The sequence below is a fragment of the Setaria italica genome, chromosome III (assembly GCF_000263155.2).
Source record: "Setaria italica strain Yugu1 chromosome III, Setaria_italica_v2.0, whole genome shotgun sequence".
Lineage (NCBI taxonomy): Eukaryota > Viridiplantae > Streptophyta > Magnoliopsida > Poales > Poaceae > Setaria > Setaria italica.
Window position 1 is genome coordinate 23,102,112 of NC_028452.1, and position 21,901 is coordinate 23,124,012.

The 21,901-nt window shown below is 42.2% G+C and overlaps 2 protein-coding genes and 1 long non-coding RNA gene across 4 annotated transcripts; all 3 read right to left on the reverse strand.

Moving 5' to 3' along the window:
- Positions 1-12,514: 12,514 nt before the first annotated feature.
- Positions 12,515-14,251, reverse strand: LOC101779309. The gene is made up of 3 exons (XR_002677042.1): positions 14,055-14,251; positions 13,906-13,982; positions 12,515-12,757 (listed from the first exon to the last, which is right to left on the reverse strand). It is a non-coding gene; the product is annotated as an uncharacterized LOC101779309 (long non-coding RNA).
- A 911-nt stretch (positions 14,252-15,162) lies between these two features.
- LOC101778900 (peptide chain release factor PrfB3, chloroplastic) lies at positions 15,163-18,583 on the reverse strand. Of its 2 annotated transcripts, XM_004962203.2 has the most exons (6): positions 18,322-18,475; positions 17,693-17,910; positions 17,250-17,450; positions 16,689-16,901; positions 16,181-16,361; positions 15,163-16,090 (listed from the first exon to the last, which is right to left on the reverse strand). In XM_004962203.2, the coding sequence occupies exons 1-6, from the start codon at positions 18,458-18,460 to the stop codon at positions 15,816-15,818; spliced, it is 1,227 nt and encodes a 408-aa protein (XP_004962260.1). In that variant the 5' UTR covers positions 18,461-18,475; the 3' UTR covers positions 15,163-15,815. The 2 variants fall into 2 exon arrangements, with proteins under 2 accessions (XP_004962260.1, XP_014660448.1); XM_014804962.2 differs by lacking the exon at positions 15,163-16,090 and having other exon boundaries at positions 16,217-16,368; positions 18,322-18,583.
- Positions 18,584-19,683: 1,100 nt separating this feature from the next.
- Positions 19,684-20,202, reverse strand: LOC106804204 (putative F-box/LRR-repeat protein At5g41840). The gene has a single exon (XM_014804858.1). The coding sequence runs from the start codon at positions 20,200-20,202 to the stop codon at positions 19,684-19,686; it is 519 nt and encodes a 172-aa protein (XP_014660344.1).
- Positions 20,203-21,901: the final 1,699 nt, after the last annotated feature.

Sequence of the window (21,901 nt, forward strand, 5' to 3'; positions counted from 1 at the left end):
AACGAAACTTACAAATCGGCCGAAGATCATGTCGATGCAGCCCTGCCAACCCGTATGAACTCGTGAAGGAAAAGATGTATTGGCGAAGTCACCGACTTGAAAGTAAAGTATGATGAAAAAGTAGATTGTTTGTATTGATTGATGTGTTGTTTTACAAATCTCTGGAGATGGCTATTTATAGCCTGTTACAACTGATTTCCTAACCGACTAGGATCTATCTCTAATTTTAAATAATAACAAATATTTACAAATACAACTCGTATCGGAGTTGGTTTTATCCCTCACAGGCCAATCTCCTTCTCTAGCCCACGTTAAGCCCATATTGGCCCAGTCGCTCCAGCCTTCCAATCGGCCGACCCCCACCAACTCCGTCTGCCAATCGCCCGAAACACTGTAGCACCAATCGGCCGATTCCCAACTGTAGCACCAATCGACCGATTCCCAATTATAGCCTCTTAGCCTGCCGCATCGGCTAATCCTTTCCTCCCTTGACGCCGATTCAAAACACGTCTCAAAATCTGGTGTCAACACCATCACATAGCGGCTGCATGGATTATTTACGATAAAAAACAAATTCCTTTCCTTACCTAGTGGTGAGGCTGGCAAATTACATCAAAGTTGTTTATGGGTTCAAAACCCCATCCATACTAACTATTTTTATTTTACAATTATTAAGAGCCACGGCCCAAATCAGCGAGAGGAGGAGCGAGAGCTCGGCTCAGAATAGAAGGTTGCGCCATGCCGAAACTGAACTGTAAATTTATTAGGAGCCATGGGCCAAACCAGAGAAAGGAGGAGCACGGGCTGGACCCAGGATACGGCCCAAGCCAGAGTAAGGACACGCACGGCCTCGGTCCAGAATAAAAGGGTGCGCAGGCCCACTTCATAAGCAGCAAGTGGGCCTCGGTGTCGCGGCCTTATTCGAGGCTTACAAAGAAATACAAATAATATTTTAGTTCTCAATCAAATTAAATTACATCATTAGTGCAATGGTTTGGGTATGGTTTGCAAAGGTGCAGGTTAGAGCTCGATTCTCGGCACATCACTAATCTTTACATACTGATGTACAGATGCTTTTAGCGTGCGTTACTACTATAGCGTAGCTAAGGGGGGTTTTCTAGTAGTGTAAAGTCCAAAAGACGGCTAATTCAATGTAGACAAATGGATATAACCCTGACTACAATAAAGACATTCCAGCAAGATCAACCACCCTAAATAGGGAAGCCTTACTGGAGGAAAAGATAGTACCGGAGTAGAACTACCCTATGAATATAGTAACCCAAGACCAGTGTAACACCCCAGAATAGCAGGAACATTCTGGAGCGTTACCACACTACACTAGAGGTACTACAAGCACACACATAAAAAACAGCAACAAAGATAAATAAATAGAGAAACATCTAGATAGACATCTTACAAACTGGATCAAAAGAGATTATAAGCTAAGCAAAGTCTTCACAACCAAATATTTTTATTACAACATATGTGTCCAAAATATATATATATGAAGAGGTGTATGCACAAGTGCTGCTACTCCCATCCAACCAAGCACCCTCCAAACTCAAGAACCTGCGAAGGGAAAAAAGCGTATGAGGTTTATGGAAAATCTCAGCAAGCAAACTGCTTCAACCAAGTCATTTAAATCATAATATATTAAGCAATAATTTAAGAATCAATATTATAAAAGAAGCACATATCTTTTAGTAAGATGAATAAATCTTTCACAACAATACTTCATAATGATATGTGAATGGTGCAATGCAATGCAATGCATGACTTCACTTCTACCCACACATCCCCAAAGAAGGTGAGGGCTGCAACCACATTGTTATATCTCAACGTGCGTTGCTATACCGGTACTTACCGCACCAATCCGGCTATGGTTTCTTCGTATGCATAAAACAACATGAGAATGCAAATGCAAGATTGCAATGCATGAACTTCATATGCCTCAAAATTCTTAACTTCAAAAGTAAAGCCTCAAGTGGAAGAAGATACTTCAATATAAAGATAAAATTTAGATTTATCTTGCTAGTGTGAGGTACTAAAATTAAATGGAGGCAATTCAAATAACAAAGTTAAAGCATGTAGACCACATCGCTATGTTTACTTGCCATCACTGAAGACCAAGAACATGAGCTAAGCACGATCCGAAGGCGCACCACCTAGGATTTCCCCTTGAAAACAGCAAGGGCAACGATGACCGTGGTGATCCCAATGATGACTCCCGATTGTTTTCCTCTCCCTAGCGATGAACTTCATGGAAGCCCCGTCAATTGCACCAATTTCTGGAGAGGAACGGCAACGGCGGACGGCGGCGTACCCTAATTTCCCTTCCTTCCTTCTTCTCTTGCTTTCCCTCTATCCTCTCTCTAGAGCACGGCAAAGGGAGGTCGTGGCGCTGGGCAAGGAGGCATAGGGGTATAGGTTTAGAAAAGATAGGTGGCTGGCTAGCGAAAAATGTGAAAGAAAAGAAAACATAACATGACTCGGTCACAAAACCTGATAGAAGACGGCTTCAGCTACCGTAGCCCGCAAGTAATGTAGCCACGTGGTTACTGTAGCAACCATGAGTAAAATCTTGAACCGTCCCTAACTTCATGACTGGAACTCCAAACAAGACATATGAGTGATCAAATGGAATGGATTCGACAAGCTCTACGCAACCATGGTCTCCGTTCCTCCATCCAAGCGACATATCTAAAATTCATCTTTCAGCCATCAACTCTATGTATTCCAACATAAAAAACATATTTTATCCTTCGCTCATTTTGGGTGTTACATTTTCCCATGCTTAAAAGAATTCGTCCCTGAATTCACCATCGCTAACTCACAATTGTGAACTAGAACCACATGTAAACAAATAATTACTTACTAGATTCGAAGAGCTCCGGATATTTCTAGCGCATGGGCTCCTCCAATTCCCATGTGGCTTCTTGCTTCGATTGATAGTCTAGAGGACGTTCACATACTTGATGGTCCTATTCCGGTGACACACTCAGAAAAATCCGATACGCGCACTGGGTGGCACTCCATAGTCAAGTCATGCTCAATAATCATTGGCTCAACTTCCATCTCCTGCTGTGGATCTTTTAAATACTTTCTCAGCATAGATACATGAAACACATGCTGCACACGACTCATCAACTCAATCTATATGCTAAGGATCCAATTCGAGCAGTAATCAAATAAGGACCAATGTACCTCGGACTGAGTTTCCCTTGAGTGCCGAAACAAACAATACCTTTTGTTGGTGAAACCTTGAAAAGAACCTCATCTCCAACTGTAAATTCTAAATCCCTCCATTTGACATCAACATAGTTCTTCTGCCGACCCTGAGCAGTCAACAAGTTCTGACGGATCTATCGTACCTTATCATGAGTCTGTTGTACCCAATCCAAACCAACAAAAGAACTTTCCCCAACAACATCTCAATAGAGTGGGGTTGTACACCTACAGCCATACAATGCTTCATACGACGCCATCTTAATACTAGCCTAATAACTATTATTATAATAAAGCTTCCTCTCAACTGCCCTTCCTAGAAAGCACGCAAGAATCCAACAAGTCTTCTAACAACTAAACAGTATGTTCCGATTGACCAACCATCTGAGCGTGATAGTTGGTATTAAGATCCAATCCAGTGCCCAAAGCACAATGCAAGCTAGTCCAAAAAATGGATACAAATTTAAAATCTCAGTCCGAAACAATGGACTTAGGCACACCATGCAACCTCACCACTTCCTTGATATACGAGGGAACCAAATCTGAAGCAGAATTAGTAGTCTCCATGGGAATAAAACGAGCAACCTTTGTCCGCCTATCAATTACCACCCAATTAACATCTTTACCTCTAGAGGAACGAGGTAAACCAACCACAAAAAACATGGTAATATTCTCCTATTTCCAAATAGGAACCCCCAATGGTTTTAGTAATCTAGCAGGCCTCTGATGCTCAGCCTTCACCTTCTAACAAATGCCCCATGAAGCCACATATTTAGCAATATTAACCTTCATCCGCTTCCACCAGAAACTCTGCTTCAAGTCTTGGTACATCTTAGTCTCACCTGGATGTAGCATGTATGGAGTATGATGAGCTTCCCTCAAAATTTCCATCTTTACTACAACTTTTTGCGGCACACAAAGATGACCTCTAAAATAACTAGTACCATCCTCCTCTATACTAAACTTGTAGGGTTTCCCTGCCTCAATATGCTTACGAACAACATGAAGCAAGCAATTCTGCAATTGTGCCACACATACCCGCTCATGAAACGACAACTGAATCAACATCTGAGTCTCCTCATGGCAACACCAGCATAGCATAGAGAAATACTAATACGGTCCAAGTCAGTAGTCAATGGCATACAAGTCTTAGGAACAACATCCTACTAAGTGCATCTGCAACCACATTCACATTACCAGGATGATACTGTATATTCAAATCATAATCCTTAATCATTAAATCCACCTTCTCTATCTCAAGTTAACTAATTCTGAACGAGAATACACTTCGGTTTGATGATCCACAAAGATGTGACACGATTTGCCATAGAGATAATGCCTCTAAATCTCCAATGCCAAAATCCACTATAGCAGACTCTAGATCTTGGGTAGGACAAATTTCTTTCATATTTCTTCAAATATCATAATGCATAAGCCATTGCTTTTACAACTTGGATGAGCTCACAATTAAGACCAAACGGGAGGTATCTCCATATGCAACAAAAGCACTTGCCACTGTGAGGAAAAATAAAAATATAGGCACTAATCACACTCAACTTTAGAGTGTGAAAATTGGACTCATGATCATCCACTTAAGAGCAACATCCTTATTAGACTAATCTATCTATGGCTGAGCACGAGCTGAAAATGCTATGCCAAGTACTATTGAAAAAGGTGGAGAACACGATGCTACATTTTCTCATGTAATTCTTGGTCACAAAGAACCTCCACTTGTAACTAGTTTTTTAGACCTTGAGCACATTATTGCAAAAATTTGGTAACATCTTCTATAAGACAAACTTCTTGCATCAATATCCTTCAGCTCTTAGGCCAAAACACTCATACCACCTTCCAATAGACAAATTGCTTAAGGAATTGCTTGTGCATCTATATATTACAAAAACACTACACATACAATTCCCCTCATGTATGCTTCAACCACTTGAGAGCACACACCTCTGAGGGAACAACCCACTGCAATAACAACGGCTTTGTCAAGCACTTTGCTCGGCTAGTGTAGTCAACCTTGAATCAAAACAAACAACCAAGTCACACTCCTCTTTTAACATCCATTTTAACAATAAACTTGGAGCTACTACAAGAACTGTACCCACTCTACAACTAAAACAAACTTGATATAAGAACAATAGCTTCATTTTCCCAACTCTTCTGAATACCCAAGAACAATTTCAAAGGAAGGAAAGGATCCTAGTTTAATAACCATGAAGGGTTACAATCCTTGCACCACAATAGCGTCTCCAGCATCTAAGCCATGACGCATTAGACCTTCTGCCAACAAAAGCTCAGTCAAACAAGAAGAAAAAACATTGTGTCATTTTCCACTATCTCGGTAGACTTACACTGACATAGAACTGCATCCTAATGCCACTTGTTGTTGACTTGAAGTAAGCTCTAAATGGTGCTCACCACTAAGGGTAGGTGAATTAACTTCATATGTCTCCAAATAAAACAAAATTATGCTAATCATGGAAGGCTTGCCAAGGGAGCATGAAAAGGCTCACTAAGATCAATCTCGCAACATTGAATTTGTCCTTTGGGAATGAACATATAAAAATTTCAAGCTTTAGCGCTCACAAACGGATCATGACACCGTATTAAATTGATCACATTCCATTTGTTTTTCTCAAATGCTCCATGTCATCATGACTCGGTATGATTATGAAACTCCCGTTGCTGAACACAATGGACCACTCCGCTATGCAAAAATAAAATGTAACCTTTAAGGCCACTATAAACACAAAACAAAAATAACCACACAGCCTATACGATTTGAAGCAAGGCACTTCTAGCATCCAAACCAACACCTCAAACTGCAGCGCTAAGGCCCAAAAAACAAGCACTTACTCTCGTGGGATCTCTCAAAAATCTTTTCAAGTCATCTTCTCATCACATCTCTAGGACAAGCTAAATATGGCCTCTACTCTATAGGCAAAGAACATAAACCAGAGGTCAAGCTGAAACGTCACCACTCCACTACATGGGACAAGGCACACAATGACCCACCCATCTAATATGTCGAGAGATAATAAAATAACATGAGAATGCAAATGCAAGATTGCAATGCATGAACTTCATATACCTCAAAATTCTTAACTTCAAAAGTAAAGCCTAAAGATGAAGAAGATACTTCAATATAAATACAAATTTCAGATTTATCTTGCTAGTGTGAGGTACTGAAATTAAATGGAAAGCAATTCAACAACAAAGTTAAGGGTGTGTTTGGTTGGGTTGTGGCTTTTTGAAAAAGCTGCTGTGAACTGTGGGCTATGGGAAAAGCAGTTGTGGAAAAGTAGAAGACGTTTGGGTTAGAGTAGCTGGTGAACTGTAGGCTGTGTAAGAATACCTGTAATGCCTCTAAAGGTTTGTGGGTGTGTTTATATGCAATGCTCGTAATAAAATAATGTGTTCACTAATTCGCATGTAAATGACTATTTTGGAAAGGAAAAAAAATAAATTTTATATGTTCTTCATCCATCAAAGTGTTTGGTCCACATAAATAGAATAATATCCATCAAAAGGATTATACAATGATGCCATCCCTCAACATTATTGTCCTCCTCTTGCACTAACCAAAGCATCAGCTATCTTAGTACGAATGATATTCATGGTTTCCTCATTCTCCACATCGTCACTCTCATCTCCTTGTGTTTGTCTCATGCCACTTGTATGTTGTACCAAGTACTCCTCATCAACATCACATGTCTCAAACTCTTTATCACACAAATTGATGTCACGGATTAAATTATGCAATGCAAGACAAGCCATAATGATATGCTTCTGAGTACGAGGTGAGAAACTTGGCATGCCCTTCAAAATACGCCACTTCTGCTTTAAGACTCCAAAAGACCTTTCAATGACATTACGAAGAGATGAATGCAAGAAATTGAACATCTCGTACTTTCCTTGAGGAGGCCCCGAACGATGCCGAAATTCTGGTATATGGAACGTGCTTCTTTTGAAAGGCGCAAGATATCCAATTCGGTTTGGGTAACCTGAGTCCACAAGATAATATTTTACTACAAAATCAAGTTAGTAAGGTAAATAATAATACAAGTATTGCTAACTTGATGAAGGAACCATGTATACCTTTAGGAGGCACGGGAAATGAAGGAAAATTTGCCAATGCATGATTGAGGATATGTGTGTCATGTGCAGAACCCGGCCAACCGGCAACCGCAAAGGTGAAACTCATGTCAAAGTCACAAATAGCTAGCACATTCTGAGATGTATATCCATGACGGCATGTGTGGTTAATCACTTCGTCCACTAGCACTACCACTTTAACATGTGAACCATCTATTGCTCCAATTGCGCCTTCAAAGTATGGCCAAAAACGGTCTTCTCTCACCCTTTGATGCTCTGTAGAAAAATTAGGATCTCTCGGCTTAATGTTGTCATTAGATAACTTGTGCAAACATTTCAACATTTCATGAAACTTCATGTGAACTGTCCAAAGTGACTGTGTGAAATGATTTTCAGCTTGTGAAAAAGATTGTGGTCCTCCGACGATCCACAAGAACATCGCGAATGACTCAATAGATGAAACATTCTTACTTGAGGTCAATCCATAGGTAGAGACTAGCAAGTCATGAAGTTTCTCAAAAATCTCAGTGCTCATCCGAAACATCTTATAAAAATACCTCGATGTGACATACACTTCATCACCCATTGAATTCCAGTTTCTGAAGTTTCCCTATATTCACTTTTGTGCAAATACTGCTCAGTATATAATTTGCCCATTTCTCCAATAGCTCCAGCATGTTGTGCAAGTTCAGCTAGCAGTAGTAGTCTTTTTTTCCTTTCTTTAGCTACATCTCCCAATCGATCATCCATCTACATGAGACATTAGTACATTAATAATTAAATACAACAACAATAATATATGAAGAAGCTCAATATAACACAATAATAGATAAATAATGTTTCACATGCCTAAGCAAATTATGGTTCAACATAGGGTATCTAATTTTGGTTCAACATAGGGAAAATGTTATCACATATGACAAGAAAATAATCTAACAAACATGGAAACAAATCAGTGGTGCTTCATCATCTCCTTTTCTAGCTCCCTCTCAATCAAATCAAGCCTTCCTTTAGTTGTTTCTAGAGAGCTAAAGAGCTCCCTAAATTCAGGCTTAACAATTAGGGAGGCAGCGGTGTACATTAGAGCAGTTCCTTCTTGCACCCCACATTCTTTCACCATCTTCATAGTCTCTACAATGGTAGGAACTAAATTGGTTGGAGTAGCTGATGATGCTTCAACACTTGTGGAGATCCTATCTGCAACATTTTCTATCTTCAAACAAGTGTTCTTGTACAAATGAAAGAATGGGCTCTTCTCATCCTTCTCTTCAACACCAATGGAGGTCCCCTTGCGTTTGCTTTTTCCAAGGTTCACTGTCATATCTTTCTATGTAGGTTTTGGTATCTCATGCACATCCTCATCACTTGCCTCATCGGAGGATATATCTCCAGGACAAGATGCAGAAGACCCACTGACATGTGCCTTGCCAAACAAGATATGCAGATCATCGAGGAACTTGGATCCTTGTTTTCGAAACTTCACATGATGGCATTTGATTCCTTTCTCATGATTGTTGCATCTCTAAAATAAAAAAAAATAGCAAGGCACACCATAACAAATAATGGGAAAAATATATTTACAATGACAATATAGTTCTTACAACAAGGCGTTCGTTCCACCATTCTTCTGAACAGTCAACAGTTTGTTTTGTCTCATCCCATCCAAGACTAGTGGAACAATTCTTGAACTCCATAAACATTGAATACATACTTCTTTTTTAGAAGATCTAACTTGTTCTTCAATTGTTTTTTTGTTCTCCTGTCACCAGATTTTTCTACAAACTTGGAAACAACATTCTTCCAACAGACAGTAGTGAAAATTCCCAATGGCCTATTCCTGGCTTCAATCTCTTCTTTGCAGGCATCAATCAAATGCCTTAAAAAACCATCACCCAATCTGCCTTGTCACCCATTCTTCAACCAACCAAAAGTATTATTTGATTCAATTCATAGGACTAATGAAAGATAATGTGACATCAATAAATCATAAGAACTACAACCAAATTGCTATGAAAAACAAGCAATATACAACATCCTTATTCTATCATCTCACAGTTTTCATCCTTAATAAATCATTGTTAGAAGAATATGAGTTGTCACCCATACAATTATTCTAAGTGTCAAGCCCACCTAAGGTCCTGGGTCTTTATGTGGTAAAATTTGTACACACTTGAGTGAGACGTATGGGTTGTAACTTTCCAAAAGGAAGCTATGAATCATTATAGCTATAACTTACACCAGAACGGAACAACTGCTATGAATTCTGAAATTTGCAGTAGCAAATTGGTAAACATGAACACAACAGACCCTGACATCCTGTTACCTCCGAACATTGTTCAGGATACTCCCAACTAGATTGTGAGATTATGTTTTCACCAATACTCACCATCAACTTGTTGATTCCAAACACTCAGACTAGGGGCATGAGAACCATCATTATTCTATTAAGCAATAAACAAGCAAATTCTGCTTTCTGTGCTCATGCGTCCAGTATCGAACAGATCAGAACGGGCGCACGACGAGCAGAGTCAAAACGGAATAGATCAAAACGGAATCAAACCTCGGGGGCGTGCGATGGGCGGAGTCCGTGTCCGGGTGCAGGGGGCCGGCGACTGGGGGCGGCGCACGGCCGGCCGATGGCCGGGGGCGGCGGGCGGCGAACCGCCAGGAGCGGCTGGAGGATGGGAACGGTGTCTGTGCGGGGAGGAGCAGACGGTTCCTTCGCGTGCGGGAGAGAAATAAATCCGTGAGAAAATGAAACGGCACTTCATAACCAGTGGTAAGTGGGTAATTTTTTACCCCAAAAAGCACTTGAAAGCAGGGGGGAATGTGCTTTTGATTTTGTACTAGAGTAAAAGTAGCTTTTGGGCAAAAGCACATGTGGCTTTTAGACCCTTTGGTTGGCTTTTGGCTTTTCCAAAAGCAAAAGCAGGTTCAAAAGCTCAACCAAACACACCCTAAAGCATGTAGACCACATCGTTACATTTACTTACCTTCACTGAAGACCAAGAATGTGAGCTAAGCATGATCCGAAGGCGCACCACCTAGGGTTTCCCCATGAAAACAGCAAGGGCAACGACGACGGTGGCGATCCCAACGATGACTCCCGGTCATTTTCCTCTCCCTAGCGATGAACTTCATGGCAGCCCTGTCGATTGCACCAATTTCTGGAGAGGAACGACAATGGCAAACGGTGGCGTACCGTAATTTCCCTCTCTTCTTTCTTCTCTTGCTTTCCCTCTCTCCTCCCTCTAGAGCATGGCAAAGGGAGGTGGCGGCACTGGGGAAGGAGGCATAGGGGTATAGGGTTTTGAAAATATAGGTGGCCAGCTAGGGAAAAACATGAAAGAAAAGAAAGCAGAACATGACTCGGTCACAAAACCTGATAGAAGATAGCTTCGGCTATTGTAGCCCGCAAGTACTGTAGCAACCATGAGTAAAATCTTGAATCATCCCTAACTTCATGACTGGAACTCCAAACAAGACCCCAACCCCATCACACCAGCCCATTTTTGCTACACGCACCCAACGACTGCACACCAAATTTTACTTAGAGACCATCCACGCTTCCAAAAATTTCCAAAATTTCTCCAAAAATACTACAAAATATTACAAACCTATTCATACCCTCATTTCTCACTGTTCACTTCATATGAGTCCTTGTCCAAACTATCTAGCCCACACGTAATAGAAAAACCCTTTCTGGTGTACGCAAAAATTCGCGTATCACCTAGTCCCCTTCCGAAAATTCCCGGAAAATTCCCAAAAATACTAGAGAGCCATCCAAACCTATTCCCATGCCCAGCTTTGGTCATCTTGCTCAAGCTCCACCCCAGTGGCCAAAGTGAGTTCGTCGAGCAACCTCTGGCCTCGATTTTTGATCCGCATGACCTTGCCCAACTCCATCTGACGTGTCTATCCCCTAGCTCTCTAGTTGTGGCGGAACTGCCCAGATTAACCTGGCTAAAGTGTACTCAATGTTGCCTTATATGTGAACCGACACTTTAATCAAGTTAAAATGGTAGTCTATCGAGTTTCACCTGATAAAACCACTTGTCTCGGATCGAAACAAAGCATACTCGCACGAAGACAAGTCCAGAGATTACAATAATCTAGATAATTATTATAGGTCCCACATTGAGTTGTTACAAACCAAGAGTTCAAAAGCATAAAGGTAGAGTTCAGAGTTCAAAAGCAGCGAAAAAGTAAACGATAGTCTAACGTTGATACAAAATACCATGGTGAAGCATGCCATGATATCAAGCACCACGATTCTCATCGACCGAGGACGGGTCCCAAACAAGTCAACACCAGCAACCACACCTGAAAAACAAGCCACAAGCAAGGCTGAGTATACTAATAATCAACAAGGCTTACCCGTCAGGTGGTAACTACTCCACCGACTCTTAGACATGCAAGGATTTTTGGCTGAGGGGTTTGTTTTGCCAAAAGCATCTAAAGTAGGTTTTTACTTTCAAATTTTATCATCAAGTTCTAGTTGATTAACCATTCTAAGTAAGCACCTATTCTAACCAAGCATGTGATCAAGCAATTTAATCAAGCATCAGTATTAATCGTCATCCTTTGTTCCACTTCTTACACAGTGCAAAAGTGCGGTCAAGCAGTATCAAACTGTGAGTGGCAGATAATTCAAATCGAGTTTCTTAACCTTGCATGGTGAACCTAAACCCACGACATATGCATACCACACCGGGTTCACACATGTCAGCCATTCCCATCAATCCTCGACATGTGGCCAGGGCCCACGTTCCTTGGATATAAGGCCCCACGATCCCGAAACGACGTCATACCATGACTGCACTTGTACCCACATGCTGCAGCAGGGGAACCCAGTTTCAAAGAGAGTGGGGAGTATGCCCACGTGCCGGACAAATCAGGTACTAGGCTTCCCTATCCCATACTAGGTATGAGCTTAGTACTTTCAAACACTTGACCACAGCTCTAAACACATCTTGACCTTAGTATATTTTTCCTAGATAGACGGGGCAATTCACCTATTCACAACCAAAGCCCGGCCCCGTCCGTCATCCTTATGGTTGCAGTATAAATAAGTAGGCAACTCCTATAACTCATGAGTGATAGGAAATCACTCGACTTTTACCGGGTCCTATTTAGCATTGCAGCTACTCGACCTATCATACTAGTATTCAAACATAGGCACCTAAAATCATGCAACTAGGGTTTCAAGCAACTCCTATGAACTTAATGCATAAACATAACTAGCATAAGTAGTGCATAATTTTAGAAACCAGGGTTATGCTCCAGGGCTTGACTTCCTGTTCTAAGTTAGTGGGGAGCTCATTGGATGCTTTGCTAATCTCCTGCTCGGTCTCGATGTGATGTAGCTTGGCAGGTACTTCCTCGGCAGCAGGCATCAACTTGTAGGTTCCGTCTGCAAGGTTCGCTTCTACACAAGATGCAAATGCAATAGTTCAATTTTCCATGCTTTCACATGTAGGATGCAAAACATGAATTATTGCTAAAGTGTAAATTGCATTTCGACTACATTCACCTAAACAAGGTTCTAAACTTTCATTATCTTCATGAAGTAAGGTGTCTTGTGATATAAAATTTGGGGTTGACTTTGTAGAGGGGATCAGAATAGGGAAGGGGGGATGGGTTTCCTTGGAGATGAAGGATGGCGAGGGAGGGTGCATCCGCAGCGAGGGGAGGGTCCTCTCTGGCCTGGTGGAGTCCAGCGTGGTGGTGCGGCAGAGGGTGGCAGCGGTATTTATGGCGCCTGGGGTGAGGTGGCGGAGAGGATAAGGGAGGGGGTGGGTGCCGTGGCGGCTAAGGCGATGAGGGGAGGGGGAGATGCATCTGCGGGGCAGCGCTGGGTGAGGTGGCGCACGACGGCGCGGTGCGGTGACGCCGGGGAAGCGGACCGCCGGCGGCGGTGACGCTACGTGAGGAAGGAGGAAGAGGAGAGGGGTGCTGGGCCGAGCGGACGAGGCGGGCCACATGGGCTAGCTGGGCCGTGTGGGTTGGAGGAGCTGGCAGGTGCGAGAGAGCAGGCCAGCCCAGCTGGGCCATTAGTTGCGAGTGGGCCGAGGCGGGAGGAAGGGTAGCTGGCTGGGCTGGAAGTGTAAGAGGGCTGGATTAGGGGTTGGCGGCCTGCTATTGGTTTAGAATGGTTTCTATTTATTTTGGGAATGGGTTTATGTACAAATTTGAAATAGGTTTCAAATTTGAACCAAGTTTGAAGTGAGGGCTTAGCTTAGGTGAAATCAAAGGTTTGGCATAGGGTTTGGATGGGATTCGAATGGAGTTTGAGATTAACGAACTTCAGAGATGAATATTTAAACGACATGATGATGAATGAGTTTGGCATAAAGTCAAGGGTTAGGACTTGGTTAATATTGAGAGGGAATTTAGAATAGGATTTGGACGAAATTAATATTTGAATAAAATTCAAATATTATTCCAGGAAGAGTATTATGGAGAAAATATTTCTAGAGCAACCATATGCAACACATATGCTGGCATTTTATGCAGGTTTTATTTCTAAAATGGTTTTGACTATTTGGGAAAAAAGAAAGTGGGTTTTAAACTCACCTTTCTAAATTCACTTTGCATGTGTGAGATGCTTTAGGCATAGATTATACCTATAAACCATACTCCTTGTCCACCTCCTGAAATGCATATAATTACTTAGTACATGTTGAGACTTACTAAGTACCAAATATAAGTGTACTCAGCCTTACTTTCATTGTGCAGGTTTAGGCCCCCGGGTGTTTCAACCATCCAGTTAGTGGATGGGCACATGTGCTTATCATAGCTGTGTTAAGGTGAAATCTTATTTAATTATATATCTTTTATTGCTTGAAATATTGAACTTTCAGAAGGGGTCCCTACAACACGTGTCATGGATAATTAATTATGTAGTTAGTACATGGTAGGATGTATATGAGACTTACATCTTCGGAGTTCGTGCCGTACCCTCCCATTGGTTCTAAGTAACTCACACACGTAATATCCACGTACCACAGAGCCGGGAGGTTGCTTGTGGCACTACAAACAAATATAAAAATGATATAGTAATGAGTTGTTATTCATGACAAGTGCTGCAATATGAAAAAACAAAGTGTTTATATTCTTACATATTTATGATATATATTATTTTCATAGCTTTTTGTCCTGTTTGAATTGTGGGATCCCCTGTTGTACGTGCTTTAAGGATATGACAAAAGTTAGTAATATAACTTAGGTATACGTATAATATCAACATGCATATGGATTGTCAACAAATGTCTTACTTTTGTATAATGCCTATGAAATCCTTGTAAAAATTATATTAGAATATATATATATATATATATATATATATATATATATGATAATTGTTTGTGCTAAGTTAGTTGACAAGCTTAAAGTGGGACTTGAGTTATATGAAACATTGTTAGTGAAGTATACATTTGAGAATTTTTGTAAAATATATTGAAACTTTTATGTCAAGGTTGTGAACTCACAAAATGACTCCATACCAATTTATACAATTTTTCGGACCATATTTAGATATTATTAGAATTTTTTACCAAAAGTTGCAATATAAGTGATAAATATATTAACAAACTTGTAAAATTTCCATGTACTTTCATAATTTGAGCTAAAATGGGACATGTTTCCTTATTGTCATTTTTCTGCAATTTGTAATCTTATTTGTAAAAATTTTAGTTCAAATATCAATAAACATGGTTATAATCATTTAAATCTTAGAAAATTGTAAATCATTTCAAAAAAATTGAAACTCCGACACAACTGCATATACATAGTCTAATAGTACATGTTAAAAATATATTGAGATATGTACGATTAAGTTTTTGGCTAGTTAGAAACATTTAGCCCTCCCATCAATATAAATTGAAATGCATTTGTGGTGACATAAACACTCGCCAGCACAAATGCATTGTAGTGACGGGTTTTAACGGGGTGGCCACTAGCCACTAGACCCTTTGTGCTAGTTGGTAGCAATCATGCCCACTAGTGCCCAAAAGTCAAGGTGCTTGTGCAAATCATTTATGGCATAGTAGTCCATGGTCATTCACCCACGAAATGTCTCGTGCATTTGCTCGGTAAAAAATTGGGATGTGGGCCCTTCAATCCATGGGCGAGTCCTTCTGATCCCTTCAATACAACCAATGTTCATCCATCAGTTCACAGTACTTGACTTGTGTTTCTTTGCATTCAGCACGAAAGACATGCCGCTGAGCTGAGGCGGAGGGGCCGGGCCAGCCGTCCTGAGATTTCTCCCACCAAATTTTACTTCTAGCTGGTCCTACAACCACAAATTTAGTCGTACTTGGGGCAGATGGTGTTTTGTATACCTGGTGTCATGCCTTTTGGCTTGAAATGTGATACATTTTACAGAGGTCATCTTTTGATGTGGTGTGGTATGTATCAGAAAAGAAATAAATGTACAAGATCGCGATGTGGGAACATAATCAGTCAATCAGTGAGGTGTATCATCATTGCCTGGCGATAATACGGCCTCTGATGAATTGCTCTATATCACCTTCCAGAACCAAGTTCAAATCTGATAACTGGATGCCTGTGTTGAGATCATGAACCAGCTTCTGAGGCCCAAATGTGTACCTTCGCGTTTCACGCTTGCACTTGTCCTCTATAGCCTGTTTGGTGATCATCTTCATGTCTAATACTCCCAATTCTCTAGCTATTAAGAGGAGCTTTGCTTTCAACCTACTCGTAGCTTTTAGCTTGTTTGCAAAGTAGCTTCTCTCACCTGTTGAAGGCTAACTTGTTAAATTCCAGTAACAATTCACAGTTGCATGCCAATTCACATTTGCATATGCAGTAGGCTTTTGTTCAGTACCTGAACTTTCAGCAGTGACTCCACTTGGTTTGTGTACAACCCTGACAGCAGCACAATTTCTGCTATCACGCTTCTTATATTCACAAGGTGTGGGGGCGATCTCTATATCATTGTCATCCAAGTGCAGATTAATTGGTCTATCCAAGAACAGGGGAATTACGTCGACTCTAGCTGATAAGGCCTGCAAGCTTTGGTAAATTTTGGGTTAGTCATTCTAATAAATAGCAGCATATGGAAGATAGAATTGTTTGACCATGATACAGCTGTGCACAGTCAACACTACAGTAACAATTATGAAATTGTTAGGCTCGAGCATTACTTTCCATAACTTGAGCAATCTATTGGTTAAATATTAGTAGAGAATCTATGTGCTTTGTTTTTTTAAAAAACTTATATGTGCTTTGTGATAATTGCATGGATAAGAAATGTATATAATCTAAACTTTGCACTCAACAGTCCCTGATGATTTCTGATAAAACTAACAAACAAAAACAGAAAGCACAATCACCTGACAAGTGTCAGAATTTTCAAGGGAAGAGTATGTCATTCGATGCATTCCTTTTTCTCCAGAAAGGATGCCAAACATATACTCTGATTCAATCTCCATTGCTGCAGACCGGACATGGCCATTCTTTGAAGGAACCTTCTCAATCAACCCAACCTTGCAACCTTGCTTCCGTGCCCAACTTGTATACATGCAAAAGACCTTCGCTGCCCATAGCTGCAACAGTAAAATATCAAATTTTATTTCAAAAGTAAATATCAGAATTTCAAAAGGCTGAAGTTGCCCACATTATAATAAAATATCAACTTATATGTAGTAGTATGAGACTGCTCTAGGTTATTCACATATCTGGAAGAATTTTTTACAAAATGAAGCAACCTCTCATTAGCTTAATTTCTTAGGTGGACTTCAGCAGAATACTGTCGAAGACTAATTTGTAAGAGCAAACAAGGGTAAGATATGCATTCAAAGTAGCAAGGGGAAATTATCACTAAAGCTACATCAGCATTTATTATATTTTTATCATTAACCTTCGACCAATAATACACATACCGATCAACTTACCTCAGAAGCAACACCGTCTGATACTGCAGTAACCATAATACAAGCTCCCTCCTTGTCATACGGACCCTTAAGAAGCTTGTGCATCTGGTAGCGATCTAGATACTCGCTAGCATCTACTGAGGATTTGTATGCTTGCTTAAATAGCTCACCATTTATGGCATCCATCTCCGATAGTTGACTTATTAACTTTGCCTCTTCAGCCTGCAAAGTATATTCAACAATCACTAGCTAGAAAACAAAATTGCAAATTACTACCGTAGTTTCTATGCATAGAATTAAGACAAAAGAAGTGAAATTGTAAATATACACTAGTTAGCAAAGGGATGTGATGGAGTATACATGGTCTAGCTTATATTCACAAGCCTATAGAAAGCATATTTTGTATGTTCGCAACTTGACAACAAAAACTGTTTGTTTAACTGAAACTTTTGTATAGAAGGCACCTTGAAGCAAAGATCTTTTAGATGGTCGACCACCCTGATGGCATCAGCCAGAGCAGAGAGCGTCTCATGTGACTTAGCAGGATTATCCCACAAATTACGCTTCCGCAGTACTTCTTCCTGTTTAATTCTCCGTGCTTCCTCCAACTCAAGAGCACTGGATGCGGTCATTTCAACCCGAACAACTGCATCTTCAATCCTCTTTTTCAAGGAGTAAAGACCTTAAAACAACAAGCAAACATAGTATTTAGAATTTGAGCTTTTCGGTTTAAAGAACACTACTTTCTGCAGCATGGCTCAGTGTAATGTTGTCCCAACCACTGAACCTTGATGCCAAAAGAAAAAATTGTGTTCTATATATATTCAGGACTGCTCTTTACCAGGAAATCAGATGAAATAGGACTTTATTTACAAAGGGCTACTGTTATGTACCTCAACAATCTCTTTACCCAACAAATTAGCTATTTTGCTACCCTTTCTCCTTTCTCAAAGAGGAATTTTGTTACCCTTTCTTCTTTCTCCGTTTATCCAATTGACCCGCATTGTACACCGACGATGCGCATAACAAAATTTCAAACCCTTCGACCCACAGCCTAATGGGAAGTGCATCAAGGTACGAGTGGCTGACTTACCGAGCTCCTTGTAGGATGCAGCGCCGTCGCCGCGCCCGTCCGGCGGGAGGGCGGCGGTGCGGCCGGCGAGGCGGCCCCCCGCGCGGGCGCCGGACGCCGACGCCCGCGCGCACGCTGCCGGCGAGGCCGCCGCAGCCATTGCCGCGGCGGGACTGCAGGAGCAAGGTGGTGGCCGGTCGGACGCGAACGCGAGGAGACGGCGGTGGGGGTAGGGTGTGGCTTAAGAATGGAGAGGACGGTGAGGTTGTGCGGCGGAGGGGGGCGCAGCCTGGCGCCGTGTGGCTCACACGCGCCTCATCCGCCGCCCAATCGGCGCGCGCCAAGTTGGCGTGGCCTCCAAAAGGCCCGTGCACTGCACACACAAACAGCGTAGTGCGGTAGGCTCATACGAGCAGTGCCGCAGGGGCCAGAGGATGTCGAAAAGAAAATGTTGGGATTTCTACCCAATCTCGTCCTGTCGTCCACAAACGATGTTTGGAGCAAATGAATCAGAGAAACTTAAAATCATTTTTTATTATTTCTATCAAGCATGGAAAATATTTGAGAATGTTTTTTCATATAAGGGGGGTTTAACCTTTAAAAATACAGAGAAGGATCAAAGTAACCTTGCCTTTTGTTTGTTGGAATCTTCTTGTTTAGCGAATGTGAAGCTTATGCCACCACTTTAAAATCTAGTCTTATAATTTTATTTGTGCTATGCATTTGTACAACAAGCTATAAATAATGCCTAGATATTGGTTTGGTTCTACCAAATTATGTAAAAAGAACTTTATTTGCCTTCAATATTTATGAGCATTACAGTGGAATACAGCTTACGAAAGCCTCTTTTTATGTCTATAGAGGTAAAGCGGGTGAGTGTGCATACATTTCGTGGGGATCAATACTTCTCCATCCAAACCTCGCCTAGATTGTCCCCCTAATAGATGTGTACTTCAACATTTTCTAACAACTTATTCAACAATCGACGAATCATGACTTGATATTTTGAACAGGCTAATTCAACATTTTATGAGCATCGGGTGTTTGGATATGATGTGGTAAAATTTAGCAGGGTCACGTCGGATGTTCGAATGTTAATTATAAGGACTAAACATGAGCTAATTACAAAACTAATTGCACAGATAGAGTCTAATTCGCAAGACGAATCTATTAAGGCTAATTAATCCATCATTAGCAAATGGTTACTGTAGCACCATATTGTCAAGTTTTGGACTAATTAGGCTTAATAGATTCATCTCGCGAATTAGACTTCATCTGTGCAATTAGTTTTGTAATTAAACTATGTTTGATACTCTTAATTAGTATCAAATATCCGATGTGACAGGTGCTAAAGTTTAGCACGGTGTATCCAAACACCCCAAATTATGTTTTGGATTGCTCCCTGATCTCATCTTTACCCTGCATCTGATAGTTCCTGGCCCGGAACAAGTCGGCGGGGAGCTCCAGGAACGCCGCGCTTCCGTGGTCGGCGTGCGGGACCGCGTCCTCCTCCTGCGACGTCGTCAGGTCCACCTCCACCTCCCTGGCGCCCCACGCCACGGCGGCCGCGATCCACCAGACGACGTCCCGCCCGAACGCGCCGTCGCCCGGCCCCGATGGGGACACGGACACCAGCGCCACATGGGACACGTGGAGCGGCGTGCCATGCTCGGCATGGAGCCGGAGGCATCGATCCACCGTGGCCGCAGGCCGCGCCGGCGGCTGGCCGCGGGCAAAGTCCCAGTCGGTGAAGTCGAGAACAGGGGAGGTGGCGAGTGCGCGGATCCACTGGGGCACCCACCGCCGGGAGAGGGCGCTGGTGCGGGCGGCGTGCTTGAGCGGGAGGCCGCAGAGGATGGAGTGGAGGAGGTCGTCGGGGAGGCTGCTCAGCCGGTCCTCCATGGCTCCGCCACAGTTGCTCGGGTGCTGCGAGTGCGATTCCGCGTCAGCCGAGCTTAACTAGAGGATTTGGATGGATAGAGGTGGGAATTGAATAGAATTCGACGGAATTGGGGAAGGAACAGCATGAACTCAAGAAGTCCCATATCATTCTCGTCTGCCTCGTTCAGAGTTGGAAAAGGTCGTATTCACCCCGACCTAAGGTTAATTGGATTCGTGCGATTGCAGCTATGTAAGTTTGGATGACTGTTACGGAGTATTAAATTTTGTATATTTGGATATTTTCTATGATCGTCACGGCCTTATACCCACCTGCACGAGCTCGTATTTGCATATTGCCACTTATGCGCCAAATGGACGTGTATGATCTGCAGATCCAGCCGAGTTGAGTTCAGGCGACTAATAGCGGCGGTGGGTGCCGGCCTCCCTTGCTCAGCTCAGCTCTGCAGGTACTCCCTTGCATTGCACCTTCAAGTTCCCAGCCCTGGGAATTGGCGACAGCCTAATGAAGGCCTCACCGTCGGCAAGCAGGAGCAGGGCTCAGCTGAGCCTTACCTCTCGTTGACTGCCCTTAATGCCGGATTTCTGTGAAAAAGGAGTCATTGAATTGGATGTTCTACAAGTGTCCTAATAACTTTTAGGTTAGTTTGTTTCAATTGAATGGTGGATGTGTTTGTTCTTGATTTGGTCCATTTTCTGATTTTGCAATGTTTGTCTCAGAATGACGACACATGTGCATAATTTCCAAATACCTGAAGAACATGAAGTTGTGGCAGATGGAGTGGATGGGACTGTTTAGATGAGGCAACAAATGTTTGAGGTGAGACAACATATATGGGAAATGAAGTTGAAGATGTGAGAGCTGAAGCAACGGTGCAGGTGAAGAAGGTTTTTTAGTGTGCAATGAAACTCATTGTTCTATTTTTATGTATTGTGCTTGGCAAACTCATTCAACTTTGGACATGAACATTCACATCTCGACTCCAAGTCTCCAATTGAGGCAAATTTGGCGTCCAAATTGATCAGCTTGAAAATATCTATGGCATGAACATTTGGGCCACGCGGATCAGCATGGAGGCCCATGTGGATCAGCATGGCCCCTTTGGCACCCAAATGTTCTCAATTTAGATGGATTTATTCCCCACTTACTTAGAGGGCCTCCTAAGGGTATAAATATCCCCCTCTTATGATGTCTTTCGACATCCAATAATTCATTCATGAATTCACAACAAAGAAGCGGGAGAGCTTGAGGGATGCCACCTCGATGAGCTGGGGCCATGCAGTTGTCTAGGACTTTGATGAGGTCCTGTACCATGAGGACCCCCAGGATTCAACAAGAATACGATCGGGCCCACCAATAGTATGTGCCACAGGCGGCAAACTCGACTCGAGTCGAGCAGATCCAACCCGCAGAAAAGCCCGTACCAACAAATGGGAGGTTGAGACCTGGACCACAGACCTACGATGGGTCGTATGGCTAATTCATCCCGACCAAAGAGCGGGGCCCACCATCCGCAGGCTGTGACATCCCAGCCCGTGGGCCAACCGGGCTAGGCCAGATTCGTGTACTATAGCATGTGGCTATTGTAGCGACGAAAAACACTATAGCATCGGGAGATAGTCCCAAACCAGAAACGGAGAGGAAGTTGAACCAGCTTAAATAGTTGATTTGAGGAAGCTAGTAGCTCCGCTTGCAACCTTT

What these genes read in the sequence shown, in the direction of transcription:
- LOC101778900 (XM_004962203.2), bottom strand. Translation starts at nt 18,460, where the DNA reads ATGGCTGCGGCGGCCTCGCCGGCAGCGTGCGCGCGGGCGTCGGCGTCC. An exon ending in TAAAAGATCTTTGCTTCAAG is followed by an intron (nt 17,451 to 17,692) that starts GTGCCTTCTATA and finishes TATACTTTGCAG; the next exon opens with GCTGAAGAGGCAAAGTTAAT. An exon ending in AGTCACTGCTGAAAGTTCAG is followed by an intron (nt 16,091 to 16,180) that starts GTACTGAACAAA and finishes AGCCTTCAACAG; the next exon opens with GTGAGAGAAGCTACTTTGCA.
- LOC106804204 (XM_014804858.1), bottom strand. Translation starts at nt 20,202, where the DNA reads ATGGAGGACCGGCTGAGCAGCCTCCCCGACGACCTCCTCCACTCCATC.